General features: G+C 31.1%; 1 protein-coding gene across 1 annotated transcript in view; it reads right to left on the bottom strand.

Moving 5' to 3' along the window:
• Positions 1–12,483, bottom strand: part of LOC106462612 (serine/threonine-protein phosphatase 4 regulatory subunit 1-like) — a 205,933-nt gene that overhangs the window by 17,067 nt on the left and 176,383 nt on the right. The window contains 5 exon segments of the mRNA XM_022389932.1: positions 1,538–2,448; positions 2,668–2,705; positions 2,708–2,825; positions 8,070–8,135; positions 11,972–12,076. Coding sequence (XP_022245640.1) covers positions 1,538–2,448; positions 2,668–2,705; positions 2,708–2,825; positions 8,070–8,135; positions 11,972–12,076 — 1,238 coding nt within the window.

Consider the following 12,483-nt stretch of genomic DNA (forward strand, 5'->3'; position numbering starts at 1 on the left):
ACCAAACTTTACACATTATATAGGCTGCACTGACATGGTGTTTAGGCAGTTCGTTTAACTATTATACTTGATGTACGTTCTTTGGGGAATAGTTAATGAAAGTGTTCCAAAACGCGACATTAATTTCTTAACAACCTAATAGAAGTATGTGTATATAAGGGAGCATTTCCAAAAATGGAAAGAGGTTTATTACATGAGCAATATCTTAGCAAAATGAAAAGATATGAGGTCTTATTTTTCATTCTAGCTTGTTAATATCTGTAATTTGAGTTCCTAATTTGTATGAAACTATAGAATTACTATTTTGACACAAACATATAATTTGAACCAGTACTGCATTCAACATACCACATGACACACAAAAATCAATGTTTAACTGTGTTTTTTTTATATTTACATTTAAATTAAGAAATTGAATAATGTATAGTACTAAAATTTGAATTATAATCTACAGTTTGTTACCAAACTTATTGATAAAAATTTATGAAATAGTACTTCAATAAAATTTTGAATTCGAGTCAACAAACGAGATGACAGGATTTTTCACCCTTGACCTGTCTGGAAAGGGTTAAGAGAAAATAAAATTACTAATATGAAATAGAAAAGACTATTAATGAGCTTTACTGAATGAAGAAGCATTAGAAAGCCTTTTCACTCACTACTAAGATATCACAGTTAATTCAAAAACCACATTATATTAGTAACTAATCACTAACATAATATTTTAGGACAACATGGGACCTATTGGTCCATCTCGGCTGTTCCATCCTTTAAACTAAATTGAAGTTATTAATAAATAGATTTAAAAAAAAATCTTAAAGCCAGCCCTTATCATTCATATACTTATCAAGCTTTCTCTTAAACTTACTTAAATTTACTGCCTCCACAACATCTGAAGGCAACCCATTCCAAAGGCCAACCACCCTGTTATAAAAATAAAACTGTCTTAGCTGAAGATGGCTCTTACCCTGCCAAAATTTATATATGTGTCCCCTACATGGATCAACCAAATGACCTCTAACAATGTCTTTATTTTATATGATTTGCCTCATTGAAAAAGACTTGTTATTTTTAGTTAAGCATTAAAAAAAATTCACTCTAACTTTCTCATTAAACATAAAAACTCTAGTTTGTTTAAAACTAATCAGTCATATAATGTTACTACGGCAAATTCTACAACTATTCTCTAAAAACATAATTTCCAAGATCTATCTAATTTTCAACTTTTAAACCATTTTCCATTACCATACTCACAGTAAAAAGAAAAAAAGTGAAAACCATCAGAAGCATTGCTAGGTTTGGGGCTCAGGCCCATGGGCATGGGAATTTTCAGCATTTCAGTATAATATTAATCATGGTTTTCTATTCTGATTTTTCAAGACACCAACTAGGGATTCAGGATAATTTCAAGTAGAATCGGGCCATGGGCCCAATGTGCCAGTGCCTTGCAATGCCTCTGAAAACCATTATTTCCACCATAAGAATACAAAGTAAATGACACCTGAGGCTACCTATTTGGTAGGGAAAATTTCCTTACCTAGAAGTCTGGCCCAGTTTATTACAAGTTTTACTTTCTGTGAGAGCATTCATCTCAGATGATTGGCTATTGCTAATACTTTGTAGTGATACAAGCTTCACATTCAAGTCTGAAGAACAGATCTGTTGGTGTTCAGTGTCATGCACCTTAGACCTCACATGGATATTGGTGGTTTTTCCATTAATATCAATATCCAATTCAATTTCTGGAATGGGGATCCTCCAAAACTGAAAGGCATTGAAAGCATTTTCACTGTCAATTCTTAAGTGCAGGTGCTCATCATTTGAAGCCATAGTTACTGGTGATTCTGTAACTCTTTCTTGTCCGCTTTGTATGCCTTCTGTGATTACAAGGTCTGAGCTACCAGCATCACTAAAGCTTTCTGATTCACTTAACCCATGACTACTCGATGTCTGACTGGATATAACTGTTGAAGGTTTGTGTTGGAAGTAATGTTCAGCTAACTTTTCCTCCAGTGAAATCTCCACACCATTTTCTTGGCCAGAGAATATTTGAAATATGTTGTTGTTACTATCCTCACAACCGGTGGAACCTTCACCATCTTCTAAAATCACCTTCAACTCCTCCAATTCTGAAACACCAGTTTCTAGCACAGCAGGATTTATAATATTTAAACTTTCTCTATGTACATTTTGAATGGCATCAGATTTATCACTTTCTATACAACTTTGTGGATTGTCTGGATCAGTTCTACCTCCAGAGTCTAAAGAATAACATTTTTCCTTGCTAAGATTATTTTCATTAGATAAAACCTCTTTTTCCTCTGTAGTACTTTCTACTTCTTCCTCAACTGTAATAACTCCATTCTCGCTATAATAAATGCCTGTTTTACTAGGATCTGCAAATGTTGAGATGAAAGGACCTAAGGCTTGAAAAGCTGCTACTCTTACCTAATTGAAATAAAAATAAATAATCAGCCATATATTGCTTAAATCACCTCTTAATACATTTGAAATTCAAGATCTGTTTCAAAGTTATTAGAATTTTTAAAAGTCAAACATAAATTGTTTTGAGAAACTCAATTACATATTTTACTCTTTAGAACAACACTGAGCAAAAAAATTTCCAATAAAATAGTTGATTTAATAATAAAAATATACTTTACTTACCCATCGAGACTGGTCACATAGTAGGGAAACAAAAAAGGGGCCAGTTCTTTTCTGCGGGTTTCCATAGAACACACACAAGAAACTGGCATGAAAACTTCAGCACATGCCTTTCTTACGCCCCACACACCATCTTCACACAAATACTGGAACTTGTAAAGCTGAAAACAAAGATTTACTATGATAAAATACAAGCTACTTACAAACCAGTTTGCAAGTCTAACACTATTTATGATACATAATTGATGGATAAATTTTACCATTTAGTCTGTCAATATTGGAATCTCTGGATCCCCATACAAGAAAAAGGAAACAGATGCAATAAATGACCATAAATATATTCAATATCTAAAAGAACATGATGTTTTAAGAAATTTATGAGAATATAATCTGTTTATAATAACCTCAAAAGCTACACAATACCTTATAAATACTTATCAGCAAAGAAAAAATATATAAACAAACTTTACAACTTTGACACTGCTTCTTTTTTAATGCTCATTTTATAAACAGAAATGCTTATATTCTGAAAAGAAGAATACAATATGTATTCTGTATTCATTTAAAAATAGTAAATACAGCTGTTTGTAAACTGTCTAAAATTAAAATTAAAAATATTTTACATAACAATAAATTACCTGTAATATAAACAAAGTAAGAACAATAAACTTTAATTTCAACCCTAAACATTAAGAATGTAATTTCAAAACATAAACACAGATAACCAAGCTTTACACTGTAAAAGTGATTAAAACAGAGTTCATAATCATACAGTAAGCTGTAAACATAGCAGTAAAATCACAAAATTTGTCTTGCACTGCATGTAACACTTAGTTTTAGTAGTTTTAATTTAAAACAAGCAGCAGAACCTAAAGTTTAAAATAATGAAACAACTGCATAAAATTAAACTTAGCCTAACCTTCAGTATATATACAGTAAAGTAAGCTATACAACTTAACCTATATATAGCATTTACTATTAACTTCAAATCAAAACATCCAACTTCCACAGATCTGTAGTAAAAAATAACCCAGTAATTAATACATGGATATAACTAGGAGTATACAGTGTCATAAAACAAACTTATAATAATTGGATGCACTGATTCATCAAATGGGTATCCTGGCTGTTAATGATATTTTGGGCTATAATCCCAATAATAGCTCACAAGATTTGGCCAGCTTAAGAGTTGTAAGTTAATCCTAAATTTATGCTGACAATGCAAACTAAAATAATTTTCATAATACAAAATATATATATATATTTAATATAACATGCAGATGGTATGTGATATATATAACTCAACATATTGATACTAAACTAGGCTATACAACTTAACATTCAAATAATATTTGATGCTAAACAACTCAACACACACACACACATATATATACATAGTATAGTAGGCTATACCATTTAATATATAATAAAAACATGCAAGATCAAAAATGTTAGGTAAATCAAATTCAAAGAAACCCAAGGAAGCAAGCTCTAGCACTTTCAACACATGAACTGGTTTCATCAGGTTTCTTTGAATTCAAATTGAAGTATAATTAACATAATAAGCTACAATAACATGAAATACATACAGTATATTTGGTTATACAATATACAACTCAACATATACACAGATATTAGGCTATACAACTTGAAGCATAGACAGTATACCAGATTATATATATAGCTTAACTAGAAGCACAGCATTAACAATGTGGATAGTAATACAAGTACACCACCAACTTTGAATAAAAAAAGCATGTGTCATGCCTTACCAATATTTTCATGTCTGTTCCCCAAACTGTTCCATTTACTTGAAAGCTGCTTTAGCATATTTCCACCACCCCACTTTACCAGTTGCAATTATTAAAATATTCTTTGTTACTAATTGGTCTTTTAGGTATTTCTTGGAATCCTCACTGACTCAAGTAGTAGTAGTAGTAGTATATATATATATATATACACAACTTTATCCAATAGGGAAACTTATTATCATTTCAATATGTTTTCTTCCTAAAGCAGTGTGACTCAGTAAACAGCTGGTGCAGACTACAAAGTAAGGATTAGTTTTCTTAATTCATTTAATTTATTGTCAAAAAATGAAGTGTGCAAATTTTTAAAATTCTACATTCATGGCAATACATTTGAATTTTGTGACATTTGCATTTTATTTACTAGCATTAATGGGTTATATATATTTATTAGGTGTGGAACTGGAATGAGTGTAAATTCACTTTTGCCCATTTTCAAGAAGGGTAAAAGTTTTTCCTTTCTTTAAGAAAAGATGTAGAGAAGGTTTACTCTTATATCTACAAAGTTTTGTCTTATGATTTGGCCTTTAGTATTTTCTTGAACAAGTTAGAAGCACATCGAGGTAAAAATATTAGTTTCATTTGAACAATCTTAGATTCCTGGAAACTGGAGGAAGTTAAGGTGTTCTATAATGAAACCTGAGGCTCTTCTTAACCTAAGTGGTCCCTGAACAGATGCTAGCTATCATGGGTGCAGTTAATTTCTGGTATACCACTAACATATGGAGCTACACTATGACCTTGAGTTTAATATACAGTTATTATATTAGGCTATATAACTGCAATGATAGTTTACAAGGCTATAAAGGTTAACATGTCTGTATAGTATTTCTCAATTTTATCTAAATATATATCTATATTTACTTTTATCATAATTTTTGATAAAATGACTCGAGACTTTTAGCTGTAGGTTCACAACCTCCAAAGAACATAAACTTTTAGTACAAGAATGCATTATATGTCTTCCACCCCTTTAGTTAAAAAATAATACTTTCACAATTGCATTGTTTTTCATAGTTCCCAGTTGGGCAAAGAAAGTCTCAAGTGAGTTACTAACTTTTGCTCTAAGTGGCAAACTAGGTTAAATGAAGGTAAAGTTGCTTATCTGGGTTCTCTTACAGGAATAACAATGTTATTTTTAATTAGTAAGCTGAGTTTTTTTGTTAACAAACCAGATAGTAGTAGCATATGGAACTGTCCGTGATCTTCACTGCCCATTCATTGGCCAGCTGATATAAGAAGAATCAATCACTACTTTCTTGTGTAAAGAACTTGAGAGTTTATTCATATATTTATGGCAGTGTTGAGGGCAGAATTTTTATAGATTTTAATACAGAAGTAAACATAATTTTCATAGAGTTATACAGATTTTCATCAGAATTTACTAGATTACAGCACAGAGGTTGCATAATTTCAGTCTTCCTTAATTTTTTCTGCTGTTTTTGAATTTGTGATTTAGTAAGTATTTAGCAGAAACTGAAGGTTTCTACCACGTTTTCTTTATGCTCTTACTTTCATTGTTACATTGAGCTAAGGGTTCAAGTGGCTCACCATAAGTGAGCAAGATTTACAGTGTTGTTGAGGCCTTTGTTTACAGTAAGTTTGAACAGATTTAGGGTATAGCATTGGTTCCCACTAATTACAGTTTAGAGTTGTTTTACAGCTTCATTGATGAAATCCAAGTAAGATCTTGAATTTCACATATAATATTTACTTAGTTTAAAGTAATGTGATATCTGACTTAACTTGTGTATGTTTCCAGTTACATTTTCTTTTCCTTTATATCACTCAGTTACCCTTACAAAAAGAACCTATATGCATTGGCAAGAGCTTCTATTTTCTTTTAAAGTCTTCTTCAGCTGTTATTAGTCACAGACTTACACAACATGGTCACTGGCCCTATACTTCATTGTTTAGTGCATTGTTAGTAGTGTATTGTCTATTGTGTATTTTTAACTGAGAAAATGATATTAATCATTTGTTTTGGTATCACTTTTTGCAACCTATTTGTTATAAGTTGTCGAGAAATCCCAAGACTGAGATCCAAGAACCTCCAGTTGTTGACAGGCCTAACTTATCTGCTCTTCTACTTACCCATGATACCACAAATGAAAAAGAAAAAGTTGGTGAAAGAGTGATGAGAAGGCCCCAAAATGAAGTGATCAAGGGGTTTTAGAGACCTTTATGTAATTTACTAGTAAACAGTATATTAGGCTATATAAGTTAACCTTTAGTAACATGGACATTAAAAACAATAAGCCATTAAACCTCTCCTTCTTGAATAAGCAAACAGCCACAACTAGAGTCTATCCTAACCTTCAAAAACATTACATTGTCATATAATAGACAGTACAACCTAGCTTTCAGATTTATCAAATAGTCATAGTAAAGAGTATGCAGCACTCTGACTTCAAAGAATAATTATCTCTCAGGTGACATACCAAGAACTTAATACATGAACATGATTGTAGCAATCTTGAATGAGAAAACAGATGCACTAAGAATTTCACAATAAGCAAAAATAATTATATTTTTACTTTAGACAACTAATTTTGAAGAAACAGCAGAAACTAAGTGAACCAAAGGATCATGTTAAATTTAAATTAAGTACAAAAAAAAGATAAGTCATACTAAGAACAACTAAATGTTATAAATAAATAAAACTGAGTTTAAATCATTATGGCCAGTTAAACTTTACATATACAAAATAAAAACTGCTCCTGGGCAACATCTACATCACTTTTATCACTTTAAACTCTAAAATCTCTATATTAAAAACAAAAGGCTGATTGGGGAATGACATGATCTCAGATAGAGGACCTACCACAATATGGTTTGTTTGTAATTAAGCACAAAACTACACAACGGGCTATCTGTGCTAAAATATGGTTTGCAACAGCTCTATTTTCCTATATGATGCGATTGGTGAGTTAGGATTCTCAAAAAGCCCACTCAAGTGATCATCAAAACCAACATACCAATGTGAAGACAGAGACTATCCAGACTGGCATTTAATATAGAAGTGACAAACCCCATGATCATTTTAAAATGATCAGCAACAAGCTTGCTCATCCAAACTCAAACCACAGTAAAAGTACTGGACAAGTGCTTATTTTGGAAATAAAATAATGACAATATCCATGTTATAGTCAGATATATAGTTCTGATGTTAACATGTTGCAAACATGTGATAAAACAGACCAAAGCTGTTATATATATTTTATGAAACCCATTATAACAATAATTATCGACTTTTATATGAATATAAGTGCTGATAATGAACCCAACTAAACAGATTTCTAGAAGAAATATATCTTCAGTGTAGTCAATAGTACAGATACTAGAGAACTATGGATAATACACACACATAGATATAAATATAATTGGTTAGGATGTCATTAACTTTACATGAACATGTGGAAGTGATCCTGTTGCGACACTGTGTCATGATATCAACGATGCACATATGGAAAGCTGTATCAACTGATATACAGATGCACTAAACTTTAAAAAACCTGATTTGACTGTTCCAATCTTTAATGCTAAGTTTTAAAGTAATGGTCTTAATATGTTTTAGGCAAAGGATTTGCTTCTTACCAAGATCTTCTCTGTCACTGATTGTCCAACCACACCACTGAGCTCTCCAAAATTTGATGCACATACCTAAAAATATGTTGAGTTTAAATACAGACCAAAATAAATTAGCAAACAATGAAAAATTTAAACTTTCCACACTTGAAAGTTATCAAAATTGGAATGCAGAAATTCTGTCACATTTACAATTCCACAAGTTTCTTTCCTGAAATCATGTATTTAATGATCAACTGTTGAGATCAGTATTCTGAGATGAGCTATCTAAGATCAAGCAAAAACATTATTACTGGAAATAATGAGATGTATAATAAGATGAAAAATATGGTAAAACAAAAGAAATAAAAAATTCAATTGCAAAATATGAACAAACTATCAAGTGTTTAGCCAGAGATATTACTTTTTTTAAGTTCATTCAACTTGCATATTTTAGACATATTATTACATTTAATACACTACTTAAACAATATGTTTTTTATATTTACATTTTTTATCAATTTTAAATAGGAAGTAACTTAGGATGTTTTATACGGGTTAGAGAAATTAAAACTAAATACTTGTTATATTCAATTCTTTCTGATAAACTAATTTTTCAAATATTGCAAACAGACTTAATAAACATAACAAAACCTACAGCAAGAACAATAGTTTCACACTATTAGATTAACAATTTCTCTACAACTATGTCAAATATGTGGAGTTGGTTGATTAATTCAGTTAATCAAAATAAAAATTTATCTATGAGCATAGATCCCTTTGATTAGTGTCACATAAAATAACAGATTAATAAAAATTATGATTAATTCAATTAATGTCATAAAAATAATCAAATAATATAATTTATGACGATTCCAATTATTATGATTTTTGATTATTTCAACTATCCAAATAATCAAAATATTGCCAATACAGTTTGTCATTATTATTTTTGATTAATTCAAGATTGTTCTGCCGAACTAATTGGTGTCATGAGTCACGACTCATGAAAATAATCAAATAATTAATATCAGTGTTTCCTATTAATACTATTTTTGATTATTCCAACTATCCAAATCTAATGTGAGAATAAACGATTTGTTGAAAGTAATCGATTAATGAGCCCAACAACTAATTAATTATCAAATTCAACTAATTGCCCAGTTCTACAAATATGTAAAACAACTTGGACTAGTTTAGTCTGTAATCAAAAAAAAATTAACTTCCAACAACTAATATCATTATGACATACATCAGGCACACTACAAACTTCCAGTGAGTATTCATTTCCTGGTTAGCTCTACATATCTCTATAGCCTCTAAACATTAATTTTTGTTTTAAATTTACACTGCATTTTCAAGCCATAAATTTACAATTAAAATAACTTGTATTGCATTATTTAGTTTGCTGATTTCCACAATGACTGCTTAATGCACTAACTAGCTGATTTATTATGACACCCACTGAATTGAACCACCTTTCATTACTATAATAAGCTAAAACTTAGTGAAAAATACATTCCACAAGATGCTGGAAAGTACCTTGTTCAACTTTATGCAATTATTCCAGGCACATGGTCTGCAACAGGCTCACAGATGCTGGCAGAGAATTATGAATTTAATATTTAAATTTATCTTGTGGTGCTTAATCTGATTCAGGTCTGATGATTTTGTTAGTTAAAAAAGATGATTAAAGTCACTGTAATACTCTCTGAGCCACTGTCATATAATATGGGATCACCATGATGAGCAATAGTATTCATGTACACTCTGGAGATTGTTCATTTTCTAAAAGGATAAAAGAACTAAGCACATGCCACAAAAACATTACTCACACTATTACACCACCTCCAGCAGTTTGTATTTTTTGAAATACACACATAAAGTCGGGTATTTCAGGTGGCTCTCTCCATTCTTTTATTCTACTGTCAGTACTGAAAAGGTTGACATATAACCAATCAGACTACATCACATGCTTCCAGTCATTTAAGGTTCATAGTTTGCAATCTAAGCACCAACGAGGCTGTGCTTTATTGTTTGTATCTCAGATAAGCATTTTTCATACCCATCATTGACTGTCATATGTGACTTTATTTATTTATTATTAAGCACAAAGCTACACAATGGGCTATTTGTGTTGTGTCCATCATGTGTATTGAAACCAACTTTTTAGTGCTATAAGTCTTCAGGTTTACTGTTGAATCACTGGGAATCATGAGACTTTGAAATATTATTTCCAGGCAGATGAGGAAAAAGTTACCAGGGGCAATCCTTAAAATATATGGTAGAATGTGGACATGTGTATATGCAGCCTGATGTTTCCACCACTACCCCACCCCGACATCCTGGTTCCTCTCTCTGCCTATGCCACAACTTTCCCTAGCAGCACACATATTTGCTTTCACTTGTCACTAATAACAGACTGATGTGTGATATTACATGACCAGTGGAGTTTGGATATACAAATAAATGTAGTGTGTGTAGGGGGGGGGGGTCCAAAAAGAGTGGTAAAAAATGTATATACATTTTGACAAAATAAGTGTGACAAATCAATGTATTTTCTAAATACTCCTAACTAATTTAACTTTGTTTTAACAAAGATTGATAACTTCACTATATACAATGCAATGAATAAAACATAATTAACAATATGAGGATGCTATGACAAAATATCATATTTTTCTTCTTGCAATAATAGGTAAATATAGAATACTGTGTAAAATAATTCCACACTAACGAAACATCAGGATACTATTCAGAACATTTCACATATCCACTTCAGTCAAATAATTGAGAGAGAAACACATATACTGGTTATTTTATAACAGAAGTTTTAACTCCTTGAATGTGATGTCAGAATAGGGTTAAACTTTAAGTGACTTTCAGATGTGTTCAAGTTTACCGACCTTTGGATTAATAAACTTTCAGAACTCTTCCTATTCCATAATGACAGTAATGCCATTGGTAACATACAACACCATCCTGAGGTCGTGATTCAAAACCTCGCAATAGCTGCACATAGATGATGCCTGAGGAACATAGTGACAAAAATACTCTCTTTTACAGACTGTATAATATGATATTACTTGTATAGCTCATTTGACATGGATTGGAAGGTTGCCTGGATATCTGATATTTTGCCATATAAATCCAGTATAAATGCAACTCAAATTACTGAAACCTGTATGCTGTGTTTTGATAAACAATAATAAACCATTTTTATTCATAAGAAAAAAAAAAGAAGTGCCAGACCCGTGAACCCCCCCCCCCCCCTTACCAGTCACCCTGTTTGTTCTATATTTTGAGGTGCAGACTTTTTTAGGGTAAAATTTTTTAATGTATTGAAGTATTTGTAAATAAGCATATACATACAACTACAAATTACCTCAAAAGAAGGATTCTATAAAGTTTGTTCATCCAAAGGTTACCAAACTTCAACACATCTGAAGGTCACTTAAAGTTGAATCCCATTCTGACATCATATGCTATTCAAGGAATTGGAACTTCTGTTATAAAATGAGTAGTTTGTATGTGTTTCTCCCATAAATAAACAGTGGACTGAAGAGTACATGTGAAATGTTGAAACTAGTATCCATATAAATATAGTCTTCTTGTATTTATCATAAAATGACTGAATAACAATCTCACTAATGCATTTGATGTAATCTTGCTATTGCATACGTCATAACATTACTTACATGTATATATATCATAATTTTACTAGTGTACATAATGCAATTTTACAACTGCATATATTTTTATAATATGTATCATGTATTACAGTCTTATTAGTGCATTTATTTTAGTTTAATAATATCATATACCTTTGTTTCACTAAATCATATATCATTGTTTTTTACCATAAAATTTGTGTACTTTATATAACAACATATTATCTTAAAATGAATTCTTACAAACCTTGGAAATCTTACCTTCCGGATATGAAAAGATGCATCAAGACAAAGATTTCCAAACCCTTCTAGAAACAGCCTTTCAGTCACCTCTCTGCCAACCAAAGGTGCCATCCTACTCATCAACTATCAAAATATTAAATGATCGAGGATTTTAAACAAGAAATGTCTTCCTTTTTCAAAACAGTTTTAAATTAATATATATGTACTAATAACTTTAAGAACCACAACTTTTGTAATTTCAGTATTTTTATATTAACTACACAAAAACAAATAAAACATAGTAGCATCAAAGAACACACAAAACAAAAATACTGGCATAAACAGAAAGACCACTAAAGTCAGACACATCAAGAGTTACAGTATGCATACGTACAGGTCAATAACATTCACACATATTGAAAGACCACTAACATTAGGTATGTAGAAAAAAACCACAGACATCAAATAAAATAAAAAACATAAATAACACCCAGCTAATAGTTTAAATCAGTGGTGGGATTCAGCCGGTTCGCACCGGTTCGTGCGAACCT

The sequence above is a fragment of the Limulus polyphemus genome, unplaced genomic scaffold (assembly GCF_000517525.1).
Source record: "Limulus polyphemus unplaced genomic scaffold, Limulus_polyphemus-2.1.2 Scaffold1207, whole genome shotgun sequence".
In the NCBI taxonomy this organism is placed as follows: Eukaryota; Metazoa; Arthropoda; class Merostomata; order Xiphosura; family Limulidae; genus Limulus; species Limulus polyphemus.